Source organism: Pseudonaja textilis, chromosome 2, assembly GCF_049901715.1.
Source record: "Pseudonaja textilis isolate UNSWEBS1 chromosome 2, rPseTex1.2, whole genome shotgun sequence".
Taxonomy (NCBI): Eukaryota; Metazoa; Chordata; class Lepidosauria; order Squamata; family Elapidae; genus Pseudonaja; species Pseudonaja textilis.
This window is the reverse complement of record NC_141991.1, coordinates 15,125,468-15,151,852: the sequence shown is the minus strand read 5'-3', so window position 1 is coordinate 15,151,852 and position 26,385 is coordinate 15,125,468. Positions and strand designations below refer to the sequence as shown.

Sequence of the window (26,385 nt, the reverse complement as noted above, 5' to 3'; positions counted from 1 at the left end):
CAGCCCAAACTCACCCTGTATATTCATGTGCATCATAACCACAGGCTCGACCGTCTGATGTGAAATACGGATGACACGGGGGTGCCCTGTTTGGGAAGCCTGAGGCAGGATAGGGGTGACCCCCGGGGAGAGGGAAGGAGGCGAGCCTTCGGAGGGTTGGGTTGACTCCACGGGACTGGAACTGCGAGGCTGGGCTGTGGGAGGGGCCTGGGCGGCGGCGGCGGCAGCAGCGGCAGAGCCTTCCAAGTTGGTCTGGACGGTGCGGCCCCCGTTGCCCGTCATGGTGACAGTGGTTCCAACGTTAATCTGAAGCAAGAACACGGAGGAGGAGAAGAAGAAAGGGAGTTGTCTTCTGCATTCTCCCTCGCGCTGAGCGCTCTTCTCCCAACCTCGGAACACCAGAGCTGTGGCCCGAGTCATTCCCGGGGTTTGAGGAAAGGTACCCCCCACCTGGTTTCTCTTCCAGGTCGAGAGGCCTCACCTGGATGGGGATGGCAGCTTGCTGAAGGACCATGGGAGCTGTGTAATGGGACATCGGCCGCACCACATGGAGATGGCGGGGGGCGTTGCAGGAGAGATTGCAGCGCAAGTCCGAGAGGGCTACAAAGGTGTTGCCCAGGAGGCGCAGAGACTCCCCCACCAAGTTGATAATGCGTTGGTCCTCTTCGCGCCCTTCCGTCTGGCCAAAGAAAAGCAGGACATTTGAATCAAAGGAAGCAGGGGTGTTCCCAAGCCTTTAAAAAAAAAAAAATCGCCCCGAAACCTTGCTAGGCCAGATCAAAGAACTATTGAGCCCAGAAAAGGAGCACGGAGCTTGGGGGGTTGGAGGCTAGCAAGCCCACGTTTGAGACCCAAGTGAGGCTGAGGGGGTGAGCTCCCCGTCACTTGCTCCAGCTCCTTGATAGGGACATGAAAAGAACACACACACACCCCACAATGGTTTCCCCCGGGCGACAGTGATGTCACCGGCTAATCCTTTCAACCCGGAAGCGCTTGAAATGGTGGCTCCGACACAAATGGGACGGCAGAATCAAGGCCCAGAACCAAGGCCTCTTGGAAGCCTACGTCTTCAACCAAAGGACTCGAGGCCAGAGCATATACATCGAAAGAATATTTTGAACGATAAATCAAAGAGTTCGGATGTAAAAAGACACTGACCCAATTTCAGATCCTAGCAATGCAGAAATAAGGGGTGAAAAAGTACCCTGTTTCTCCAACAATACGGCCTCCCCCAATAGGAAGTCCCAGCATGTTTTATAGGCATGAAATGAGATTAAGCCCCTCCCCCCAAATTCAGGCCTATATTAAAGCATGCGAAATGGGGAGGGGAATGGTGGTGGTGGGGGGCTTGCTGTTAGGAAGTACTTTTGTTGCACATCCGGATATGGTGCTGCCTGCGTTGACCCCGATACGAAGTGCCCCACCAACACCGAGGTCAACATCCAAGCCGTCGCCGCCCGCCCAAAGATGCAAGGGGGGAGAATTAAGTCACCTCCGAAAAGACGGCCTAGCCATTTTTTCGGGGCTCAAAAAAAAAAAAAAAGACCGGGCCTTATTATATGAGAAACACGGTAGCTTCCCAGGTTAGAGGTCAACTTTCAGGTTTTTTTAGAACCAGACTTCTCTTACGTTGTTGTTGTAGTCGGCGGTGCCAGCAGTTCCCAGAACCTCCTCGTATCTCTGCAGGAAAGGCTGGAGTCTGCTTTCCAAGCCACGAAGCTCGCCCAGAACCTCCACATACTCTCCAGGTGACGGGTGGCTAGGGGAACAGAGAAGGACCCTCGCCATCTTGCTCGGTGACTGACTGCCCCTTGACTCCTCTGGGAAACAGCCAGTATCCCTGCAGCTCCTTGAGGTTACCCCTCTACCACTTTGGCACAGCCCACCTTGATGGTTCCCACCCACAGTTCCCTACCCACCCTGATCTGTTGGCACCAGGATGGTTTGAAAGGGGTGGGGGGGTTCCTCGTAGCCCCCCCAAGAGAGCTCTTGACATCTCTTCGGTGGGCGGGGGCAGCCTTCTTACTTGGGGGCGGCTGCTTCGGTCCCGGGGGGTGGCTCACTCCCAGAGGGCGGCGTTTCCTCTGCTGGCGTGGGCTCCTGGGGAGGCTCCGATTCGGTGCCCGTCATCGGTTCCCTTTCGGTCGGGCTGGCAGATGGCATATCCTCGGGTCCCGCAGCCGCGTGGTCGCTGGTGTTACCCTGGAGAAAAGGGGGGGGGGAGGAACAGGTGATTTCCAGGGGCCTGGGAAGGAGTTTCCGGGCAGCGATTCTACATTCCTGCTTCGGGTTGGCTCACCTCTAGTCGGTTCAGGATACCTTGAATGTCCCGTAACATATGCTGGGCCATAACGAGACGGACACGAGGTTCACTCTGTGAGGGGGAAGGAAACGCCTGTGATGAGAAGGCCCGAGGGGGCCTCTTTTCCCTGAATCAGAATTCCTCCTTCCTTGCAGATCCCTCCTTGGGTTAAAACCAACTCTTCCCATTTCTTGGATTTCCTTAAGGCCATGTCCAGGCCTTCCTGTCCTCCTCCCCGTGTTGAATCCCCTCAGCCCACACCCAACTTCCAAACCTGTGGGCATCCCACTTCCTCTTCAGTTTTGACTGCATGCTTTTCTACTTACTTGGTCCCTCGAGCCAAGGTTTGCTTCCTGTAGCCATGAAGGCTCTGCTTTAGCCCTCGGGCAGGAAGAACCCAAGGCGCTACTAAAACAAAACCTCTGTGTTGAGGGCAGAAGCCTCCAAACATGGCGACTTGAAGACTTGTGGACTTCAACTCCCAGAATTCCTCAGACAGCATAGCTGTCTGAGGAATTCTGGGAGTTGAAGTCCACAAGTCTTAAAAGTTGCCACCTTTGGGGACCCCCTGGTCTAACAGAAGAGGCAGACAGGGGAGATAAGATCATTAAAGTAAGGAGACATCAAGCTTTTTATATCCCAGTTTGCTCCATCTCAGGTCCAGTGAAGTTCCTCCTTGAAGCTCTTTAGGATGCAGAGAAAAAAGACTTCTATCCCTGAAGAACTGCAAATATTTTCCACGTTGGGCACCTTCCTAACTTTGGGTTCCTTTCTCTTAATTTCTCACGCCGAGATTCAATCCTAAGTCCCTCTGCTTGTATCTGACTGGCCCTGTAAGTACATTAACTCTACGAGACATCTAGCCCAAGTAGGAACACTTCAGAGGAGCTGGACCAAGAAGCCCACTATCATGTCCGCTCGTGCCTGGAGGGAACTCAACAGAAGCTGCATGGGCAGGGCACCAACTTGGGGAAGGACTGGTATGAACAGTCCTCAACTCCTTTCTTTAAAAAAATGGGGAAAAATGCGCTTCAATTTCTAAAGAACACAGTTTTTTTTCTAAGGAACACAGAAGATCTCCAATGGCACCTGTTGAGTACAATCCTCCAGAATGATGACTTACAGACACGATGGGGTAGAACTATCTTCTTCATAAAGTAGCAGCCACTGATCAAAATGGCCCCCGGGCAGAACATCTATGGAGATTTCTCAGTCATTCAGGTCGTGGTTGTCCCAAAGGTGTTTTTTTCAAGAGACAACGGGACTTTTCTGTGTTTTTTTCTTTTCTTTTGAAGACATTTTGCTTCTCTTCCAAGAAGCTTGCTCAGCTCTGACTGGATGGTGGATAAATCCTTCCATTCCCCACCATCCAGTCAGAGCTGAAGAAGCTTCTTGGGAAAAAAAAAAACCAGAAAGTCCGTTGCCTCTTGAAAAAAAAAAAAAAAGCATCTTTGGGACTCTGGAGAGAACGTTGGATTAGTTAAATTCAGGTGCTTTGGAGAATAGCTTGACTCCCTCTTCTTCGTGGCAGGCCCTGAGATATTGGGAACACTGCTGTCATGTCACCCCTAGTCCTTCTTTTAATCAAACTAGACATAACCAATTTCTGCAACCATTCTGTCAGCCTTCAAGATCTTCTTCCTTTGCTTTGCTTCTTTCTGTCCGTCATGAGTAACCGGGGGGTGAAAGGGGGAAAAAAGTATCGGAAGTGAGCTGGAGGTGTTAATAACTAATGTTGTATAAACTGTGGAGGGTTTCTATTTCTTGCTTAGCTGTCTCTTCTCTGCGCAACTGCAAACCTTTATCTGAGTAAGCCAAGGTCAACTAATCATCACCACCTGAAGAGGTTCACAACTGTTAACTGGAAGAACCGTTTGAACTACTGGGGGTGGGAACATTTCAATCCCTTGATATATGTGATGTACGTGCCTATTTCCTCAGATTCAGAATTCTCCCGTTGCTACCACTTAACGTCCCGTAAAAGATATCTTTTCTCTAATTACAAGAGTATAAGTATTTCTTGGATTTTGAACGGAGCACCAGCTGACACATTCTTTCTATGTTTTAGCCTTCAGCCCCCTAATCATCTTTGCTGTTTCTCTGCATTCTTTCCATCTTTTTTCCATTGGGGCGACCAAAACATTTTCAATAAATAAACTTTGTGTTAGAAAAAAAAAAGCGGGGGGGGGGGGCTTTTCTAGAAGTCGAATAACAATCTAAGTGGCCTGTCAATCAATCGGATCTCCTTACATCGTGCTACAGTCAAAGAGTCTTGGTTATGCCCACATATTAAAATAAACCCATCAATGTTAACATTAAATTCTGACCTTCCCAACCCGCTTGTACCTGAATAGGAGCCTGGTCCATATTTATGTGAACGTCCACAGACGATCCATCGTTCTTTGGAAAGCAGGGAGTGAGAAATAGACAGAGAGAAAAAATTAAAAGGACCAAACAAAAAACAAACCAAAGTAGGTGTTGCAGGAGAAAAGAACAAAACAGAGCCGAAAAGAAGGTAAACAAAAACAAAACAAACGAAAAACCACAACCCAGCAGACCACATAGCCACATCATCCAAGGTCGCTCCCCGCCCAGCGTGGTAAGATTCTTGAAATTATACATCACTTGAAAAATAATGCTGAAAAATAATGCCATGACTCTCTCTTATGTTGCAGAAAACATGATTTTCGATACACCGTTCAGATAGTGTCCACTCTTGAGAACTTGTTCATGCTCCTGGGAAGTCGTCATGGCTGTGGATTACCAGTCCAACAACTTCCCAAATCACACAGGTACAGGAGTAAAAAGAAGCAACAATGAGCAATAATAATAATCACAAAAAAAGGAACAAATCATGACTTCCAGCGAGGCCTCCTACAAAACTTTAGAAACAATTTTTGTTTCTTTTTCTTTAAAAGAAAAAAAAAAAATTCCACGCACACCACAAATGAATAATTATTAGAAACATGTTTCTGAAAAGATGGCGCAGAATTCTTAGGCTGAACTCTAACATGAGGTAAATTGCGCTGATTTCAAGAGGGGCCGAGTTCCAAATTGGACACGCTCAGAAATGTAGATCCTCAAGCACGCAGGTCCTACGCTAAACATCCCCAAATGTTTTATTATTCAAAGCATATTAACAAGGCTGTGTAATTTCAGGAAAGGCTCTCGCAATACCTGCTTTGCTTGCCATTCTGTAAAGTAAATATATGCCCTCTTCCCGAGAGAGGGAGGGGGGCTAGGGAGGGAGGAAGGGAGAAAGGGAGAAAGAGAGAGAGAAAGAGAGAGAGAGAGATTGTTCCTGACCAGCCCCTGTAGGTACAGCTTCCAACCCCAAGGGATTGTCATTCCTTGGTCTGGATAAATATAAGTAGTCCTCGGCTGACAAGAGTTCATTTATGAGCCGCGGTGGTGCAGTGGTTCAAATGCAGTACTGGAGGCTACTTCTGCTGATTGCCGACTGACTGCAATTTGGAAATTCGAATCTCACCAGGCTCAAGGTGGACTGAGCCTTCCATCCTTCCGAGGTGGGTAAAAGGAGGACCCAGATTGTTGGAGGACAATAGGCTGATTGTCAGAGTTCCAGCAAGCCTCCACTCCAACTAATAACTCCGAGACAGACATCTTCTCAAAAGTTTATTTGGATAGTAAACTGGCACAACTGGGGAATCCCGATTCTGACAGTTCCGGGCTTCCTTGCAATAAGTTAAAAACTACAAAATCCATCCCCTGCGCCCATCATCGCATCACATGCCCCAATCACCACTGGTCCCAATTTGAGGCTTCCTCTCACTTAAGTGCAAAAAATAACATGACCTTGAATTAGAAAAGGAATATTATTATGTCTAACTACGTACGCTCCAAGAAATTCCTCGCTCCCGCTTTCCCAGACTCAAAATGTGGCAGTGTGGGAGCATCTGGTCTCAATATGGCTTCCAAAGCTGACCCCGACTCTGTAAACGGCTTAGAGAGGGCTGGAAAGCACTGGAAAGTGGTATATAAGTCTAAACGCTATTGCTATTTAGTGACATTCGAAGTTACAACGGCACTGAGAACAATGACTTAGGATTGTTTTTCACACTTAGGACCGTTGCAGCCTCCCCAATGGCCATGTGATTTACATTCAGATCAGTGGTGGGATTCGATTTTTTTTTTTACTAGCGGTTCAGTGGGCGTGGTTTGGTGGGCGTGGCAGGGGAAGGATGTTGTCAAATCTCCAGTCAGAGGTGGGATTTGGCGCTTCTCCGAACTACGCAAAATTTCCACTGCCGGTTCTCCAGAACTGGTTAGAACCTGCTGAATACCAACCTCTGACGCAAGATGCTTTGACAACTGACTCACGTTTATGACGGCGGCAGTGTCCCGGGATCATGCGATCCCCTTTTGCAAACCTTCTCAGGAGCGAAGTTCAATGGGGGGAAAACCCAGATTCACTTCACAACCACGCAACTCATTTAACAACTGCAGCGGTGGTCAGGAGAAGGAAAGTCGTAAAACGGGGCAAAAATTCCAAATTCACTCAACGACATTTCTCAACCCAATGATCGATCGCTTCATCAAAATTCAGACGGTTGACAACTGACTCACATTTAGGACGGCGGCAGTGCCATCCCCTTTGGCAAACCTTCCAACCAGCGAAGTCCACAGGGAAACCAGGTTGACTTCACACACACACACACACACGTTACTAACTTAACAACTGCAGCGATTCAAGCGCTTAACAACGAAAGGCGTAAGATGGGGCAAGAACTCCCTTAACGAAATGCCTCGCGCTGAGCCGCAGAAACGTTGGGCTCAATGGCAGTCGTAAGCCGAGGACTACCTGTATTTGGTTTTAGATCTCCCATGCGGCAGGAAGGAAGGCCCTGTGTGTGTTTCAAACCCTCTTCTTCTCTGTCCGTAGCACACACAGTAATCCCAAAGACAGGCAAAACAGAAGGGAAAGCCAGACTTCTGTTCTGGTTGTTATCACGTTGTTCACAACACACCTTTCCAAGTCAGGAATGACATTTTTCAGGAACAGCTGACACTGACCCCACTCTGGGCAAAGGCAGAAGGGAGGAACCCAAAGCCACGTGAAGCACCCCACCGCCAGCTCCCCACGACCATGTAGTAGCGTACAAGCAAGTTCCCTTCTCGTTTTATTAACAGGAAGGGGAGAAAGCATTAAGGGGGAGGAGGGAGACCAAATACTTCCCCTCGCCCCACAGCGGGAGCAGCTCTCTGGCTAAAACTCACTTGTGTGGGCGGCTGTGGGTCCATAATGCTTACTGGTAAGTTGAAGGTTCCCACCATAACGTAACTGTTGGCGTTGCGGTCATGGACAGTGGAACCTGAGCCCCGGGGTCCCGTGTTGTTGTGAGGGGTGGACAAGCCTGCTCCTGAAGGGCCCCCCGAGGAGGGCGACTGGGTCTGGGGAGGCGCGCGTTCCACCAAGTGGATGACTTTGCCTCCGACATCTGCAAAAACAAGCGAACAAACAAACAAACAAACCGGGATACGTGATCAGATTTCCTTGCAGAGTTCTCATTCCAAGTCTGGCTGCCTTTGAAGCCTTGAATTAAAGAGCCGGAAGTTTTTAAGAAGAGACTGGACAAGCATTTGTCTGAAATGCTAAAGGGTTTCCTGTCTTGAGCAGGGAGGTTGGACTAGAAGACCTCCAAGGCCCCTTCCAACTCTTTGTTAGTCTGTTCTTGCCAGAGCTGCGGTGGCGCAGTGGTTAGAATGCAATATGACAGGCTATTTCGACTGGCTGCAATTTGACAGTTCGCATCTCACCAGGCTCAAAGCTGACTCGGCCGTCCATCCTTCCGAGGTGGGTAAAATGAGGTCACAGATTGTTGGGGGAGCAATAGGCAGACTGTAGAACTGCTTAGAGAGGGCTGTAAAGCACTGTGAAGCGGTATATAAGTCTAAGTGCTATTGCTATAGATCAGGGGTTCCCAACCTGGGGGTGCGAGACGATATTCCAGGGGGTGGGAGAAAAGTCCAGGTAAATAATAGGATATTGGCTATATGTTGGCATTTTTATTTATTATGCAATGGATTAACTTTGTTTTCATTTTAGAGTTAAGTACCGTGATTTAGTGGCCGTCACATACATAGCTGAAAAGATTCAATCCTACCATATATTTAACGCGTTCAGTCGTCCCTAAAGTCTAAATTTCAGGGAGTGCGAGGTTCGAGTAAAATTTCTTTAGGGGTGCGGGCCGAAAAAAAGGTTGGGAACCACTGCTATAGATCAATGACAAGCATGACCAATACTGCTTCTTTCCCATAAGAAAAGTCAGGCCTCAAGAATGACTTAATCGCTTGCCCATTTTTCAGCTACTTCTTTTTTTTCTAGTAAGTTTTTTTAGTTAAAATTAGTGTGTGTGTGTGTATGTGTGTGCATGTGTGTGTGTGTGCGCGTGTGTGTATGTATGTATATATGTGTGTATGTGTATATATGTATATATGTATGTATATGTGTGTGTATGTATGCATATATATGTATGTATGTATATAAATGTATGTGTATGTATGTTTATCTGGATCTAAACATCTAAATAAGCCTGGATTTGTTCAGTGAATCATACTTAAAACTGTAGAATTTATCCATGTCTTGCAAATATGCTTAGATATAGGAAAGTCCACACTGCATCCTCGGGAAATTTAATGAAGCTGGGAGATTTCCCCACCAGCCATTCCCTTGCTCAAAACATATTCCTCTTTAATTAGAACTCAAGTTGTATATAATACAGGTAGTTCTCGACTAGCAACTCCTTTAGTGACCGTTTGAAGTTATAACAGCGCTGAAAAAAGTGACTTATGACCGTTTTTCACACTTATGACCATTGCAGCATCCCCATGGTCACGGGATCAAAATACTGGCATGTATTTATGGCAACTGGCAGCATCCCAGGGGTCATGTGATCACCTCTCATGAAGCGCAATGACAAGCAAAATTAATGGAGAAGCCAGATTCACTTAACAACTGTATTACTCACTTTAACAACTGCAGTGATTCACTTAACAGCTATGGCAAGAAAGGCTGTAAAATGGAAAAAGAACTCACTTAACTAATGTCTCACTTAAATTTTGGGCTCAGTTGTGATCATTAAGTCAAGGACTACCTGGACACATTAATGTAATGTAATGTAATGTGTCATGCTCCTGGTGGAGACTGACTCTGAGGGAGAGGAGGAACAGCGACAGGGAGTGGAAGTGTGGCTCCAGAGGTGGTGGAGGAGGCTGGGGAAGGGCAGAGGCCGGCTGAGCAGTCAGAGGAGGACCCAGGCCCATCCTAGGGCAGGTAGGGAGGAGAGGATAAGGGAGAGATGTGGTCTCCTCAGGAGGGGGCCTTGATCCTCTTCATGGGATGCAAGTGTGAGAACTGCATAAGAGTTTGGACCTGCGTTCTGGCAAATGCTGGAGACAAAGTCTGTATTATTTTGGTCTGAAGTTATCTTGGTTGGCGTCCTTCCAACAGACGGTGCCTTGTTATCTCCTTGAATTTGGTAAATACTTCTCCTATTCCGTTGTGGAAATTTCATCATTGTAGTTTGGTTTTTTTATTTCACCTCTACCTGCTCATTAAATTCGGACTGTATTGTTTTCTTTGGAAGACGATTTTTGAGTACATTTTATCTCCAACTGAGTATTATTGAACAGTTGGAGGCATTAAAGGACATTTATTTACATTTTGGATTTTGTTACGTTTGTGTTACACTCTGGGTCATCAATGTAATGTAATGTAATAAATAATTTAATATACTGTATATTACTATTATTATGTTGTAATACATAATGTATGTACATATAAGATGTACAAGACGTACTTAGATTTCCAAACGTGCATGCATGTACATCTAGCAGGAAAACAATTGGTAAAGAAAGAAGCAACTACTTTATTTCCCAACCTGAATGTCTCAAGACCAATTCCAAACTTTCATTCCAACAATTCTGCACTCAACCCAGCGGTTATGAGTCTCTGCCAAAATAACTCAGGAGTGAGCACCTCATGCAAAATATGAATTTCATTCCGGGCAGCCTTTATGGAAGCAAAATGCTAACATTTCGGGAGGGGGGGGAGCTTTTCCCAGTGTGAACTTGGCCATATCCTGGGTCATAACCCCCTCCCTGTCTCACAACGCCCCCCCCCCGCTCCACCCCGTTCACTTCAAACCCCTCCTCCCAACCTGCCCTTAGTTCCCGACTCACTGTATTCTTTCAACTTCTTGTCATCTTGTAGGACTCTCCCTTGATAGATGAGGCGTTGTTTTTCGGAGGGAATGTTGACTGAGCCCGCTATGTGCTCCTTGAACTCTTTCACGGTGATCTACGGAGCAAAAGGAAAACTGGTGGAAAACAAACCCACCAAGAGGAAGCTCCCTTCCCACGATTCCTTCGCCAGAACCTGCCCTCTCTATGGCACCTGCCTAGGAAAGCCCGAACAATGAAGGGAGTTCCTCCATTCTGCAAAGGGGCTGTTAGGAATCTAAGTCACCTAATAGTTGGGTTGGAAAATATATAAACCAGGGTAGACATTTTAATACTGTCTCTTTAAGGAAATGCTAAAATTGTAATTGGATGTGGTTCCTCAAACAGCCATAAGATGGAACCAAAAACCTGGGTTGTTCTGTTGTTGCTGAGAGTGTTGCCATTCCTCCTATTGACTGTTGTTGATCACTGATGTAAGTCTGTTATTGAACTGTTTTTGATACTGGACTTTGTTATTTGGATTATCCCTGGACTGAAAACTGACTGCTTTAACTGTGAATGACTTGGACTGCTTGTTTGGACTTTGCTTAAAGGTTTATTGGAAGTAAAAACCTACATTTTACTATACAGTGTATCTGTGTGCTGTTTGTGTGTTATTCTTCACCACTCTCACTACGTCTCCCTGTGTGCGCCCATTCTCCTAACGAGGAATTACCTCAACAGGGGCAGCACACTGCAATCTCAAACACGAGTGACAATATACACAGACGGAAGGAGGCAAAGAGGAGGGGGAGGGGAAATGCAAGGGCCAGAAACTCATCCAGCTGTGGGCATCTACAATGTCAATGAAATGTCGCAGATGTCTTGAAGATTGTCAGGATTTGGGTGGGGCAAAGGAAGCTCAGATTAAATCTTTCCAAGACCAGATTTGCTAGTCATCAGTAAATATTTATTTATTAAATTTAATTTACTAGTCAGCACATGTGTGCGTGTGTATGTATGTATATGTACGTATATATGTGTGTTTATACATATATATATATAATATACATATATATACATACATACATGTAATATACAAACTTATTATAAATATTATATATACATATACATATATGTTTATCTATGTATAATATGTATAATAAATATACATATGCATACATACAGATATATATGTATAATATACATACTTCATACATTGTACATACATATTTCCTGGCTGCCATCTTACCACAGGGCCATGATGGCGAACCTTTTCCGCACCGAGTGCCAAAAAGGTCATGCAGAAATGTCGTGCGCGCATGTGCTCATCAGGGCCACGCTCCGGAAAAGCCAAACTCCTGGGTTCTAGCATGCATGCGTGCCTGACGATCAGCTGGCCAGCACACATGCACAGGCTGGGACACTGCCACATGCGCAAAGGGATTGTGCTCCAGAAAAGCCAATCTTCTCGGTCCTAGCACATAGGCGCAACCAACAATCAGCACTGGCACACGGGCGAAGGACAGCTGTTTGTCGCCCACACATGCTCCGTAGAAACCCGGAAGACAAACAGGCAAGTCCGCGCACACCAGGCGACATGGCTCTTCCCATCCCACTTTGGGCAGGCATGCCAGAAGTTTGCCATCATGGCCATAGGGTAACTCTGGGCAGCTTACAGTTATAGCTAAGTTCAGACATCCAAAGTTAAAATCAAACTGCCTTGCTTAACAACAAAAATATGGAGGAAAATTGTGGTCGTAAGTCGAGGACCACTTGTGCTATCATTTCTTCCTAGAGGAATTAAATATTTAACTGCTGCTCTTTTCACACTTTGGCCTGCATTTGTTCTTCACACCAGTCCCTCCAGAATTCTTTATTTTTACTTCTTCCTGACCAACAAATAGGCCCAGGGATCTTTTGCTCATAATCCGTTACCTTAGAGCAGGTAACTGAGAGTTCTGCAAAGCAGCACTAATACACTGTTGAGATACCTCAGGCATAAAAACAACAGCCCCACCCACTTTCCTGCTGTTATCCAAATTTAGGGGAATCTTACTTACCTCTCCTTCTACTGTGAATGTTCTTGTTTGAGAGTCCAAGGTTTTTATCATCACCTCGAGGTTCTCCAGCTCCGCCATGGTTAACTAGATTTTTCTGTCAGAAACAAGAAAACTGGTAAATGTCTCTGGAGATTCTGTCATCCTGGTCATGGTTGTCCCAAAGGTGCTTTTTCAAGAGCCAACTGGACTTTCTGGTTTTTCTTTGAAGACCTTCCACTTCTCATCCAAGAAGCTTCATCGGCTCTGATTTCCTCATCATCCAGTCAGAGCTGAAGAAGCTTCTTGGATGAGAAGCGAAACGTCTTCAGAAAAAGAAAGTCCAGTTGTCTCTTGAAAAAGTACCTTCGGAAGGAAACTGGCAGGTTTCATTTATGGAGACTGTAACTCACAAGTTTAGCATTGCCAGAAAAAGGAAGAAATATCTAAGAAATAAGAAAGCCAATTTTCCAAATTATTGCTTTCTAAATAAGTCCGTCTTTCAGGGAAGTTTTTATATAAAAGCCATTCATTCACTATAGGGCATATGATCAAACCGAAGGTTTAAAAAGTACCATTTCACATTCTTCGGTGTAGAGTAACGTAAAATGTCTATAATATGAATTAGAAATCATTTTACACTGACTTTGGAGAAAAATCCATTCGTAACTATCAATGTTACCCAGATAAAAATCTAGATATACCAGTAGTATAACTCACTACTTCCAGAAATTTCAATTAGTATTATGGCAAAATTCTATAATTCTTAAGAGTATTAAACACTTTCCCTTTCCTAGAAAAGAAACACTAGTGACAATAATCACACTCAATTTTAAAAAAAAAGCCTGCTAGAATGTCTTTAAAACACATTTGTTGAGAAATTCTAATATTTGAACTTCACTTCCTTAGTTACAATTCATTCCGTCTTCTCATGGCCTTACCGCTAATAAATATTTTTATTTTTATCTACAGTGGATACACTTAACAGCAAGAAAAGTTGTAAAAATGGAACAAAACTCACTCAACGAATGTCTCGCTCAACAACAGAAATTTTGGGCTCAGTTGTGGTCGTAAGTCAAGGACTACATGTACTATATTTACATAAAACATAACTGTGTTTCTGTTTTGTTCCCAAGTTTGCCTTCAGTTTGAATCTAATGCCACAGCAGCATCAAAAAAAAAAACATTTTAAAAAAGTACACACTTTGAAAGGTTTGAAATGTATGGTCCCATTATGATGTTTATGTAGGAGTTTGGAAAATGTCCTAAACCCAAAACTGGCCCATTCAAGGTTGTCTCATTTTCAATAATAATGTTGCAAGGCCAGAATATTTTGCATATCCATAGTTTCATTCCACATCCACGCCTTGAATAGAAACAGTTAAAGGTCAAATTCTATTCATCCTGGAGGCTGAGTCCCAATGAACAGTGTAAGGTCTGGTAAACAAGATATGACTAAGTGTACAGTCTCCCTTCTTCATGGCGGAAAAGCTAATAACGCCACAAAACTGTCTAGCCGCCAGCCTATGTATCCTTAGGGTTAATATTATTTGTGGCCCACATTGCTTTTCACAGTCTTTGAAAAATTCTAACTGACCTCCAATGACCTGACAAGCAGCAATTTAAAAGATGGTCTTAAAAGCCTAGGAGGAAGAACAAGAGAAAGAAAAAAAAAAACAGATTATTAACAATACTCATTTGAAGAAGAAAAAAAAAGACAGGTAATTTCTACAATCCTACTCCTTGGAAGAAATTCAGTTTTAATAAATATCCAGATATTGATAAACAGTGCAAGTATCCCTCAGCTTTATAAATAAATAAGACTACAATTAACTATTTGTTTATAAGTAACCAAAAATCAATAAAAATATTGGTCAGGAAACAGGGCTATAGGATTAGGGCCGCTGAACCTCATTTCACCCAGCCTAACATTGATCACAACCTTACATTCCCTAGCAATCGTTACTGCCCTTTCCAGAAGGTATCAGGTTCAAATCCCTTTCCGACCACGCAGCTCACCTGACAGTCCCTCCAATTAAGTCTTTGCATAGTTTGATCTACTCTATTCATTAAAAGCAAATTGCAATTTTTTTAATCAACCTTTTTTTTTTTTCAGTCCAAGTTGATAAAAGTCAGTCCTATATCAAGTGTGTCCAATCTATGGTGCCCATGACCCACATACGGCCCTGAACAGATAATAATGCAGCTTTACTTTTTACATTATTATGTGTCTACATTAACTACGTTATATATTTTATACAGGGCCCAAGACAAGTCAATATGGCCCAGATAAGCCAAACAGTTGGACACACCTGGTTTAACTAGTATTGTTATCAAGAGAAAACCTGAAAGAATTCAGAAGGGATTCATTCAACCCATCTCCCCCAAACTGTACAGATGAGAATAAAACGTCCTATTAGCTAAGCAGCAGAATTAGCCTATTGTCTCTCTTCAGTTCAGAACCACAATTTCTCCTGCGGTACATCGTGATCAGAAATACCAGGAGGACCTATCCAAAAATCACACCCCTAAGGCTCCTAAAGAACGACCCTTTGTTACTACTGACCAAAAAGAAGAGTATCACCAGACTATCCCAAAGGTGTCCCTCCCTCCCCCTCCCGCCCCCCAAAAAAGGCAACTGAACTTTCTTGATTATTTGTTTCCGCTTTGGAAACGTTTCACTTCTCATCCAGGAAGCTTGGATAAATTTTCTCTTTTCAGCTCAGACCTGCAGTTTTCTCCTCTCCAACTTGTGGTACATGGTCAGCAGAAATGCTCTAACTAATGTCCTACCTAGACTACACGCCCCTATGGCTCCGAAAGAACGACCCTTTCTCGCTACCGACAAAAAGAAAGAGTATCAGCAGACTATCCCAAAGGTGGGGTTTCCCCCCCTTCCCCAAAAGGCAACTGGACTTCCTCTATTTTTCTTTCTTTTGAAAACATTTTGCTTCTCGTCCAAGAAACTTCTTTGGCTTCTTCTTCCTTGGATGAGAAGTGAAACTTTTCAAAGGATAAGGATGATAATAATAATAATAAATGGAAGCCCAGTTGCCTTTTGGAAAAAAGCCCCTTTGGGACAATCATGGCCTGGATGATTGAGAGGAGGAAGAGAGGAAGAGGAGGAAGAAGAGGAGGAAGGAGAAGGGAAAAGGAGGGGGAGGAGAGGAAAAGGAGGCCCAATTGTCTCTTGGAAAAAGCCCTTTAGGGACAATAATGACCTGGATGATTGAAGAATCTCCACTGAGGTCAGCACCAAGTCTCCAATCCAAGCCACCACCACCACCACCCCAAAAAAAACAAAGCACAGGAACCTTCTGCAAATGGAAGATTTGGGAGGCCACAAATTCTCTCCCAATCAGAGCTTAGCCAGCCTCCTCCGCCTGAACCAGGGGGCGCTGGCCTCCTTCTCCCCCCCACCTCCCGAGGTAGAGGTAGGCTACCTCCGATCTCCCACCCACCCACCCCCATAAGCCCCAGCATGGCTCTGTCTACATATCCAAGGATGGGACCCGTTCCTCAGGCCACCAGCTCTATACATACCACTTATATCATTCAGCCACCACCCAGCTCAAAGATGAACGCCTGCCGAGAGCCACGTCTTTCCCACCCACCCCTTTCTTCTTCTTCCTCCTCCTCCTCCTCCTTCTTCCCCCACCCCGGAATAGCCTTCGCCCACCCCCACCCCCACCCAACATACCCCCAGATTATAGAGGATAACGAGCCCACGCCGTCCTCCGCCCTCCCGATACGGTAATTTCCCAGGATCCGATGGTAAAGGAGGCAAAGCGCTGGGGGCGTTTACGGCCCAAGCCGGCCCCTTGTGGCAACGCGAAGCCCCCTCCCCACTTCCTTTCTTTCCCCGCCCCCCGCAGTCCTCTATAATTTGTTACCCTGAAACACGCCCCACCCCCCCGCGTCCTTTTCACTTCCCGTCCGGCAGGAATCGATCTCCAGCACGAAGCTTCTCCTTCCGCTTCCAGAAAAAAAAAACCTTCCGGCCCAAAAGAAGGGGGGTTAAAAAAACATGTATTATATATAAATTTTATATAGAGATATATAGAGATATATACACAAGAGAAAGAAAGGGAAATGCTCGCTCCGTAGAGTTGGCAAACGACAAGAAAAACGACACACCTCCGGGTTCCCTTCGCCCATCTCAAGCGTCGCCCACAAAGACGTTGCTATTATGTAATTATTTATATACACATTAACTGTTTATATATATATATGTTTATATATATATATATAATATGAGGTCGAAGAGTCCCTATGGAAGAAGCAAACGGCGCTCTTTCTTTCCGCCCGGGATTATAAATTTAACGAGACGGTTATTGATAGCCGGAAATATCGGCCCGCGTTTCATTTTTTTTTTTTTACTCGCTGCTTTACCTCTCTGACCTAACGCTTGCGTCGAAGTGATTCTCCGGACGCTCTAAGATGGCGGCACTTCCGCTTCCCTCCGTGGAGCCACGGGCAAAGGAGGGTCTCCGACTGCCGAAATTCTCCCACCGCGGGTTCCTTTCCCCACGAAATCCTGCTCCGGAACGGATATCGAGGGGGAATCAAACAGCCGCCGGCCTCGCGGCTGGGAGCGAGCTCCTGCCTTCCGAAGAGCCGCGTTCCCGGCCGTTCGGTCACTACGCATGCGCCTGGAGCCCGCTAAGCCCCCTTTACTTGCGACTGTTCCATAGTTGCCTAAAGGATTGCCCGACGGTTCTCAATTCAAAAAGTCGGTAAAAAAAAGGGGGGAGGAATCCCAGGCTCTGCTAAGTTTCCTCGGCTTTATTTGTTTTTAATCTTCCTCAGTTGATATACTGTTTAAAATAATTCTATGCATCTGAACGAAGCTCGTGCGTCCGAAGGAATGCCTTAACCGAGCCTCGGACGCGGTGGGAGGGGCCAAATAGTTTTACCGCTACAAGAGAATATTTATAGCTTTACGTCCGCGCGCTGTTGAGATGACATAATACGTATTCCTATGACGTAAAAGGCCGTTAAGAAAAAGCGGAGGGCGGAACCTTTGTGGTCGCCATGTTATTTAAATTAGCAGAAGCTTATTTCCCCCCCTCCGCCCGCCCGCTTGCAGCCCGGGAAAGTGAAGTTTACTCTGCCATCTTTAGTTAGGGTTTCTCCCCTCCACCTCTAATATTAAGACATGGGAGGAAGGGTTACATTAGTCTGTGGTAGAAGCCATAATTTCGCCGCCATCTTTGTTTCTGCTCGTCGCTTAGCAACGATTGGCCAATCAGTGTAATTAAGGATGTTCGAAATAGGGATGGGAAGTATTTCCTTCCAGCCTTACTTCCTTGAGCGACTAGTTTTATTTATGCGTAATTTAATAATTCACATTTCCAAAGCCACCCAATTTCTCAACCACTCGTGCGTAGCTCACAGGCTGCAAACCAAAGAACTGAAAAACAGTGTTTTTCAAACTCTGCAACATTAAGATTGGGTGGACTTTAATTCTTCCAGGACTTCCAGGATATATTATCTATTGTTTATTTGCAGAAAAGTTTAATTCTTGCATATCCAAAGGAGAAATGGCTTTGATTGAAAGGAAAACTAGTTTCTCCAACTTCATAAAGAGATGTGGATTCCATGCTAAAATGCTAATATGGTTACCTGGAATTTTCAGCTTCGTTATTAGCATTTTAAAAGATGATATTAGCATTTTGAACATGGCAATCTAGGCCTCTTTTTGACTTTTGGAAAACATGTTGACCAAGGCCATTTCTTTTGGTATGCGAGAACTTGTCACTTCAGCACTAAACAATAGAGAGCGGATTTTGAAAGTCACTTGCAATACACTTGAATCCAAAGTTAATACCTTTGCAAGTTTTAAAGAAATAAACCCATCTGGGAAAGAGTAATGTAATCCATAGATTTGCCTTTATAGATTTGACTTTATCCACCTAATAAATGAATTTTGCTTTGCCTGTATTACTTGGTGAAATGTATTTTTAGGTGGGCAACTCCAAGTTCCCTTCGCCAATCTCTGCAAACCATCCATCTCTGCCCCCAACTCACATTCTTTAGTAATCACTAACATCCAGCTCCCAATAGGTGCCCTCTTTATGTTATTCACAGTCAATAAATAATTTCCAAAGATCAAAAATAGTTTCAACTCTGTTTTGACCAATACAGTAATACCAAATATATATATATATAGATTTCACTAGTCCCCTTTGACAGCTTTCTGGGAAGGCTGAAATTCAAGAGGTAAGAATGTGCAGAGAAGGAGGGAGGGAAAAGTGTCTTCCCCAACCAGATGTGAGCACAACTACTATTATTTCCACATCATGATTTTGAGAGCTAGCTTGGTCTAATGGTGAAGGCACCAGGTTAGAAAGCAAAAGACTGAGTTCAAGTCCTGCCTTAGCCATGAAAGCTGGCTCCGGCCCACTCTCTCTCTGTCTCAACCTAACCTTTCTACAGGGTTGTGATGGGGGTGGGAATAGGAGGAGAAAGGTGTATTTGGATATGTTCGCTACTTTGAGTTATTTGTAAAAATAATAAAGGTAGGATTTATAAATGAATAAATTATTTTACATAGCACACAAAGGGTTGTGTCTTGAACAGCTAGAATTTATGTTGCCTCAATTGAAACATTTACAACTGACTTGTTTCTTATTTCAAGCCAGCTTTGGCAGAACACAACCACATATCTCTTCCTCTGTATCTCAGAGTCCCCAGGAATAGAGTGAAAGCTTCTCCCTCTTCTCTATTTTGGGACAGATTTTTCCTCTTTGCTCTACCCCTCCAGTCCTTTGCCTGATAAAGAGATTGTTAAGCTAAAAAGCTTGCAAAAATGTGATAATAAGTCAACTTAATACTGTGTATTTGAAAGAATTAAAATTGACTACATCATAACTCTTCTTAGAGCCCAAGATAAATATAAAAGCAATACAAAAAGCATGATAGGTATGAAACATATGATAGGTATTTGTGGATCCCTATGTTTCACAGCACAAATACCAGCCTTTTCTGCCTTTAAAAAGCAAAGTTTAACTAGTTTTCTTTGTGGTATTCAAATCAAACCTGGTCTAACATCAAATCTGAATTAGAAATACAATGGAACAAATGTAAATACATTTGTATATACGCAAAACAGTAATGACAACATGTAATCATTGGAGCCTGGGTGACACAGTGGTTAGAATGTAATATTGCAAACTTAACTCTTCACATAGCCTGGAGTTCAATCCTGACAGGCTCAAGGTTGACTCAGCCTTTCATCATTCCAAGGTCAGTAAAATGAGGACCCAGATTATGGGGGAAATATGCTGACATCGTGTAAACCATCCAGAGAGTGCTGTAAAGCACTATGGAGTGGTATGTAAGTCTATGTGCTAAATTAACATCTCAACAAATTCAACTTTGCCTGTTCTCCAAGGATGGAACTTTTACAAGCAGAATGAGTCAATGTTCATTTATCTGCCACAATTTAATCAGCGGTGGGTAGCCTTTAGACAGGCAGTGACCACACCTGACATTGCTGGACTGGTACAAAGCCACAAGTTAGACCAGTCACATCACTCATACCAGTCCAACAGATGTTTGGAAGAAGTATTGAAGATGTTCTGAGGTGAGGGGGAGTGGGTTTACATATGATCTGCCTATTTTAGAGTTGATGTTACAGGTTCAGTAGTGGTATTCTACTGGTTCAACTGAACTGGTTATAAAAATGCTACCATTCGGCCGAACTGGTAGTAAGAAAACAGCTTCCAGTTCAGCCGAACTGGTTTTTTTTTTTTCTCCCAACGATCTCCTCTTCCGACGAGCAGCTGTGCCGGGATCCCTCTCACTGTCTTACTGCGCAGCCCCCACCCCCCATGCTCCATTTTTCACCTCCTGGGCCTCAGGGAAGCCTCCTGAGAGCAAAAACAGCCTCCCAGGTGACTTGCCTGAGGTCCAGGAGACCAAAAAAAAAAAATGGAGCATGGGGGTGCTACCAAAAAAAGCCATGCCCACCCAGTCACATGGCCATGCCCACCTAGCCACTCTCACCTAGCCATGCCCACAGAACCTGTAGTAAAAATATTTGCATCCCACCACTGTACAGGTTGTATCTATTCTATCGTGGGCAAAACCACTTCTAAAGAAAATCCCTTTCTAACTCAATATTACCTTCCTACCTGTAACGTTATAGGACTCGCTAAATGCACCTCGTCCAACGTGTCTGCTTTCCAGCTACCTCCCCCTGGCCTTGGTTGGTAGGATGTTTCTGGATTCCCTTTTCACTCATAGTCTAAAACACACAGCAACGGACTCTAGACCCTGGAGGGCTAAACATTTAACAAGCTGAGGGCAAAGGTGAACTGTACAAGGTGTACCTCTAGAGAGTGATTCTCAAAACAAGCCACCAATAGCTCCAAGCAATGGAGGGACTGTGGACGTACCTTTTCTACCTCTATGGACTCCTTGTGGATGCGGTGTTCCCATGTGAGAATCTGGTGAAGTTGCAGGCTAATGAACTGAACCGAGACCAGGTAAAACCAAAATTTAAAAATCCTGGCAGGAAGCCACGTTTAATAATTGCTGTGTTGAGGGAAAACCACCTAAATCCAACTATTTGCAAATTTCAGATGTATCGGGTGAATGGCAGGCACGTAAAGAGATGGAGGAAAAGCATACGAATGTACTGTGTATTAGTGGTGTTATTCCTTTGTTGCACTTCTATCTCATCTTTCTTCCAGGTGCTCAAGGTATATGTAGCACTTCCTTCCCCAGTTTTTCCCCACATCTGAACTATGGGGTATATTGGAATAGCTGGCCCACATCACCCAGTAAACTTCCAAGGATAAGAATAGTCTCAAACCAGAATCTCCCTTTACCTAGTTCAGACTGAAACACCATGGTTGGTGAGCCTAAGTTTTATAAATCTCAATGTTCAAACTAAATTAGTCTTTGATGAGTTTCGCTAATATGTACTGCATATTTTATACAATTGATCTGCTGCCTCAATAAATTCAAAGTTATGCTAAAAAGAATTGGGCTGAAAATAAATAGCTTTCTGGTGACGGGAAAGCCCACTTTTTGAGACCGGTTTCAACCTTAGTTAGAAAAAACTTTTGCAAACGCAATCTAGTATTGGTATGTTTTAAATGTCAAGGGTGGCATTTTGGAAAGAGGCAGGAAGAAAAATGTTCCCAACTAAAAGCAGTTTTAACCGAAGCAAGACCAGTCAAGTCCAAGATATTTTGCTTCCTGAAGTCAAACATTGCAAATCCCACATACTTTTCTACTAACTAATCCAGACCATAATTTATAGGAAAGTTCTTTTGTTCCCTGTCTTGTTGAAAATAATATGGTCTCAGACTTTCAGGGAAAAAAAGAGCAAATTAAAAACAAGTTTTTGCTTTCAGAGTTGCAGTGACAAAAGCCATGAACAAACCAGAGTTTATCCTGAATTCCACCTCTGGGACCTGGGAACTCCTGTCCATGATTAGAAAGCTTTCTGTTTGATCATTCACAGTTTATGGTTTGGTCCAGAAATATCTAGACCAGTTTTTTTCAGCCTGATCACCCCAGATACATTGGGATTACCTAGAATTCTCAACTAAGCCATCGCATCTAGAAAGCGGAAATGAATATGGAAATACAGAGACAAATTGCTTGTATGTCTAATGACACTTGGCCAAATAAAGTATTTAATTCAATTCAAGCAACCGTTTGGGAAGTTTCTTTAAATCACAATGAGTGAAGATGGTTTGTGATTCTGTGTCCACCTTCATAAAAATTAACTATACCTGGATCACTCTGTGGGGAGAAAGTTCTAATCAATGGAAGTCTGAACGTAATAGCAGAGCTGGAAGGGACCTTGGAGGTCTTCTAGTCCAACCTCCAGCTCAGGCAGGAAACCCTACACCATTTCAGACAAATGGTTGCCCAACCTCCTCTTAAAAACTTCCAGTGTTGAAGCATTCACAGCTTCTGGAAGCAAGTTGTTCCACTGATTAATTGTTCTATCTGTCAGGAAATTTCTCCTTAGCTCTAAGTTGCTTCTCTCCTTGACTAGTTTCCCCCCATTGCTTCTTTCCCTACCCTCGGGTGCTTTGGAGAATAGCTTGACATCCTCTTCTTTGTGGCAGCCCCTGAGATATTGGAAGACTGCTGTCATGTCTCCCCTAGTCCTTCTTTTCATTAAATTAGATATATCCCAATTCCAGCAACTGTTCTTCATATATCAGAATGAATATATCAGAATCAGTGTATCAGAATGGTCAAACAAATGGCAACTTCAAATCTCAACAAATAAATGCTCTGTCTTACATATTGGCAAAAAAAATCCGAAAATAAAATACAAGCTGAATAGTCAAGATCTTGTTGATGATCCAAGCTCTGTAAAGGATCTTGGAATACTCATCTCTAATGATCTAAGTGCTAGAGCCCACTGTAACTACATAGCCAAAAAGGCATTAAGAGTTGTTAACCTAATCTTACGTAGCTTTTTCTCTGGTAATATCACACTACTAACTAGAGCATACAAAACATTTGCTAGACCAATACTCGAATACAGCTCATCAGTCTGGAACCCACATTACGTATCTGATATTAGCACAATTGAGAAAGTCCAGAAATATTTCACAAGAAGAGTTCTCCACTCCTCTACTCGTTGTAGAATACCTTATGCCACCAGACTTGAAATTCTAGAACTAGAAAACCTTGAATTACGCCGTCTTCGGTCTGATTTAAGCATGGTATATAAAATCATACATTGCAATGTCCTACCTGTCAATGAATACTTCAGCTTCAACCATAACAACACAAGAGCACACAACAGATACAAACTCAAGGTTAACCGCACCAAGCTTGATTGCAGGAAATACGACTTCAGCAACAGAGTGGTCAATGTCTGGAATACTCTACCCGACTCTGTAGTTTCTTCCCCAAACCCCAAAAACTTTAACCTTAGACTGTCTACTATTGACCTCACCCCTTTCCTAAGAGGTCTGTAGGGGGAGTGCATAAGCGCACCAACGTGCCTACCGTCCCTGTCCTATTGTTTCTTTTATTTTTCTTTTATTTTTCTTATATGTACCCATTTCATGTATTCATAACTATGTATACACTTATACTTATTATCTTGTAAACAATTGACAAATAAAATAAAATAAAAAATAAAAAAAATAAAATATGTTTTAGCCTCCAGTCCCCTAATCTTCTTTTGTGCTCTTCTCTGCACTCTTTCTAGAATCTCAACATCTTTTTTTAACATTATGGCGACCAAAACTGTATGCAGTATTCCAAGGGTGGCCTTCCCAAGGCATTATAAAGTAGTAGTATTAACACTTCACGTGATCTTGATTCTATCCCTCTGCTAATGCAGCCTAGAACTATATTGGCTTTTTTGGCAGCTGCAGCACTCTCTGCCTCATATTTAAGTGATTGTCCACTAGGACTCCCAAGACTGCAAGGGCTTTCAGTTCCTCTGAAGATTTTTATCAGATAAAAATATTTTAAAAAACAAACCATATAGGAAGGGAATATTTTAAAAAGGACAACTGGTCTATGAAGAGGTGGGTTCGGAGTGACCTGATAGCTGTCTTCCAGTACTTGAAGGGCTGTCACCGAGAAAAGAGAATGGGCTTATTCTCCGAAGCCCCAGAGAGCAGGACAAGAACTAATGAGTGGAAACTTTGTTAAAGAGAGATCCCACCTGGAAATAAGGATAAATTTTCTGACACTGAGAACAATTCATCAATGGAATAGCTTGCCTCCTGGAGTTGTGGGCGCTCCATTGGTTTTCAAAAATAGACTGGACAAACTTTTGACCGGGACAGTATAAGATCCTCCTAACTTTTTTTTTAAAGTTTTTTATTTTAACAACAAACAAAACCACATAAAACATAAAAACATCATCCTCCTTCATAGATTTACAAACAGTGTATCGGTTGGTTTACCACTTTTTTTTTGTGCTTCCGTTTCCTAAACGCCAATATAGTTATATTACATAATAATTCATATTATCAATCAACAATTGTATAACCTAGTATCATTACTAAGAAATCATTTAACTATAATTTTATTAATTCATACTTTAATGAGATAACTATAATTTACTTAATTTATTTTGCAACAAATCATAAGATCATACCAAATCTATCTTAATAAGGTTTTATAAAAATAATATCAAAAAAATTATATCCTAAATCTAAATATTCTATTATTGTGTTTTATTATCTAACCATTGATAAAAAAGATCCCAAACTTCATAGAATTGTTTATCTTCTTGTTCTCTAATTTCAAATGTCAATTTACTCATTTCAGCACAATCCAATATTTTCTTGATAGTTTCTTCCTCTGATGGAATTTTCTCACTCTTCCAGTTTTTAGCAAATACAATCCTAGCCGCTGTTAAAGATCCTCCTAACTTGAGGAAGTGGTGGGACTAGAGAATAGAATTAGAATTAGAATTATTAGAATTAGAATAGAATGTATGCTCATCGTCATACATTAAAATGACATTTTCACTGGATACCAGTGGTGGTATTCTACTGGTTCGGCCCAGTTCTGCACAGCCGGTAGCAGCGATGAGCAGCGGAGACCAAACCAGATCTCTCCACTGCTCTGCTGTTGGGCCCGCCTGCCCGCCTGGGCTCCCATACTCACCTTTATCCTCTGAATTTGAAGCGCAGCTGCTTTGCGCAGCACAGAATAGTGCCGCCTGGCAGCTGCTGAAGTGACCGGGATCGTGCAGGCCTGCGGGAGGCAAGTTAGAATGCCTCTGCACCTGCACAAAGTGCGCATTTGGCACGTACGTGCATGCAAAGTGTGTGTATGTGCGCAAAGTGTGCCCACCAAGCTATGCCCACCGAACCAGTGGTAAAAATACTTGAATCCGACCACTGTTGCATACAACTGTCAAGGGTCACCACCTCCAATATACACTGTATAACCATGACAGACTAAATAAATAAATACAAAAGTATGCATATACCCACATATATTCCATGACACAGAGAAACAACACAGTCTAGACGACCTCCGAGGTCACTTCCAGCCCTATCATTCTATATTCTTACGTTCTCTAATGTAGGCTTGATGTTTATGTATGTGATGAACCTACCATATAACTATGACGTTACTAGATAGGAATCTGTTTTAGTGACTCCTTCCTTCAGTATGTAGGGCGCATGTGAGAATATCCTTTTAAAATGATTGTCCAAGGAGTGAATCTGTAATTAGCAAATGCAGAAGGCCAAATAGGTATTTTTTTCTTGTGAAAAGCTATGTTGGGTAGAGATTATTTTGCTTATTTTCCTCTGTTGCACTAACATACCATCATTCAATTTGCCAAATTACATGGAATTCTACTTTTAGTAACGAGAAAGCTGTTGAAACACTTAGTTCTTTCCTCAACCCACTCTTTTCTATTTTCTCTTCCAACCCTGAACTGACAATATTTTGTATTCCGGGGGTTGACAATGTGTCAAAAGACATGATCACTGGAGAAAGAACTGTCCTTTTCTAAATATGAGTAATCCTTGACTTACGGCCACAATTGAGGCCAAAATGTATGTTGCTAAGCAAGACATTTGCGAAGTGAGTTTTGCCCCATTTTACGATCTTCCTTGCCACCGTTGTTAAGTGAATTGGGGCAGTTGTTAAGTTAGTTGCATGGTTGTTAAGTGAATCTGGCTTCCCCATGGACTTTGCGTGTCAGAAGATCGCAAGAGGGGATCATATGACCTTGGGACACTTCAAGCGTCGTAAATGTGAGTCAGTTGGCAACTGTCTGAATTTTGATCAAGTGACCACAGGGAGGCTTCAATGGTTGTAAGTGTTGTGAATGACTGCATTAACAGAGGGATAGAATCAAGATCACGTGAAGTGTTAATACCACTCTATAACGCCTTG

The 26,385-nt window shown here is 43.4% G+C and overlaps 2 protein-coding genes across 28 annotated transcripts in view; one reads left to right on the top strand and one right to left on the bottom strand.

Annotated features, from left to right (window-relative positions):
* Positions 1 to 20,790, bottom strand: part of BAG6 (BAG cochaperone 6) — a 45,445-nt gene extending 24,655 nt beyond the window's left edge. For 2 of the 26 annotated variants that reach the window (XM_026720023.2, XM_087923323.1), the window contains exons 1-11: positions 16,915 to 17,176; positions 14,120 to 14,165; positions 12,547 to 12,640; positions 10,505 to 10,622; positions 7,541 to 7,761; positions 4,649 to 4,702; positions 2,300 to 2,374; positions 2,027 to 2,202; positions 1,630 to 1,759; positions 482 to 679; positions 15 to 306 (exon numbers count right to left, since the gene is read on the bottom strand). In XM_026720023.2, the coding sequence (XP_026575808.2) occupies positions 15 to 306; positions 482 to 679; positions 1,630 to 1,759; positions 2,027 to 2,202; positions 2,300 to 2,374; positions 4,649 to 4,702; positions 7,541 to 7,761; positions 10,505 to 10,622; positions 12,547 to 12,624 (1,342 nt within the window). In that variant the 5' untranslated portion in view covers positions 12,625 to 12,640; positions 14,120 to 14,165; positions 16,915 to 17,176. The other 24 variants (XM_087923308.1, XM_087923316.1, XM_087923311.1 and 21 more) reach the window with 24 other exon arrangements.
* Positions 20,791 to 20,839: 49 nt separating this feature from the next.
* Positions 20,840 to 26,385, top strand: part of APOM (apolipoprotein M) — a 38,830-nt gene continuing 33,284 nt past the window's right edge. The window contains exon 1 of one of the 2 annotated variants that reach the window (XM_087923327.1): positions 20,840 to 21,014. In XM_087923327.1, the coding sequence (XP_087779453.1) occupies positions 20,904 to 21,014 (111 nt within the window). In that variant the 5' untranslated portion in view covers positions 20,840 to 20,903. The remainder of the gene's footprint in view (positions 21,015 to 26,385) is intronic. The other variant, XM_026720086.2, reaches the window with a different exon arrangement.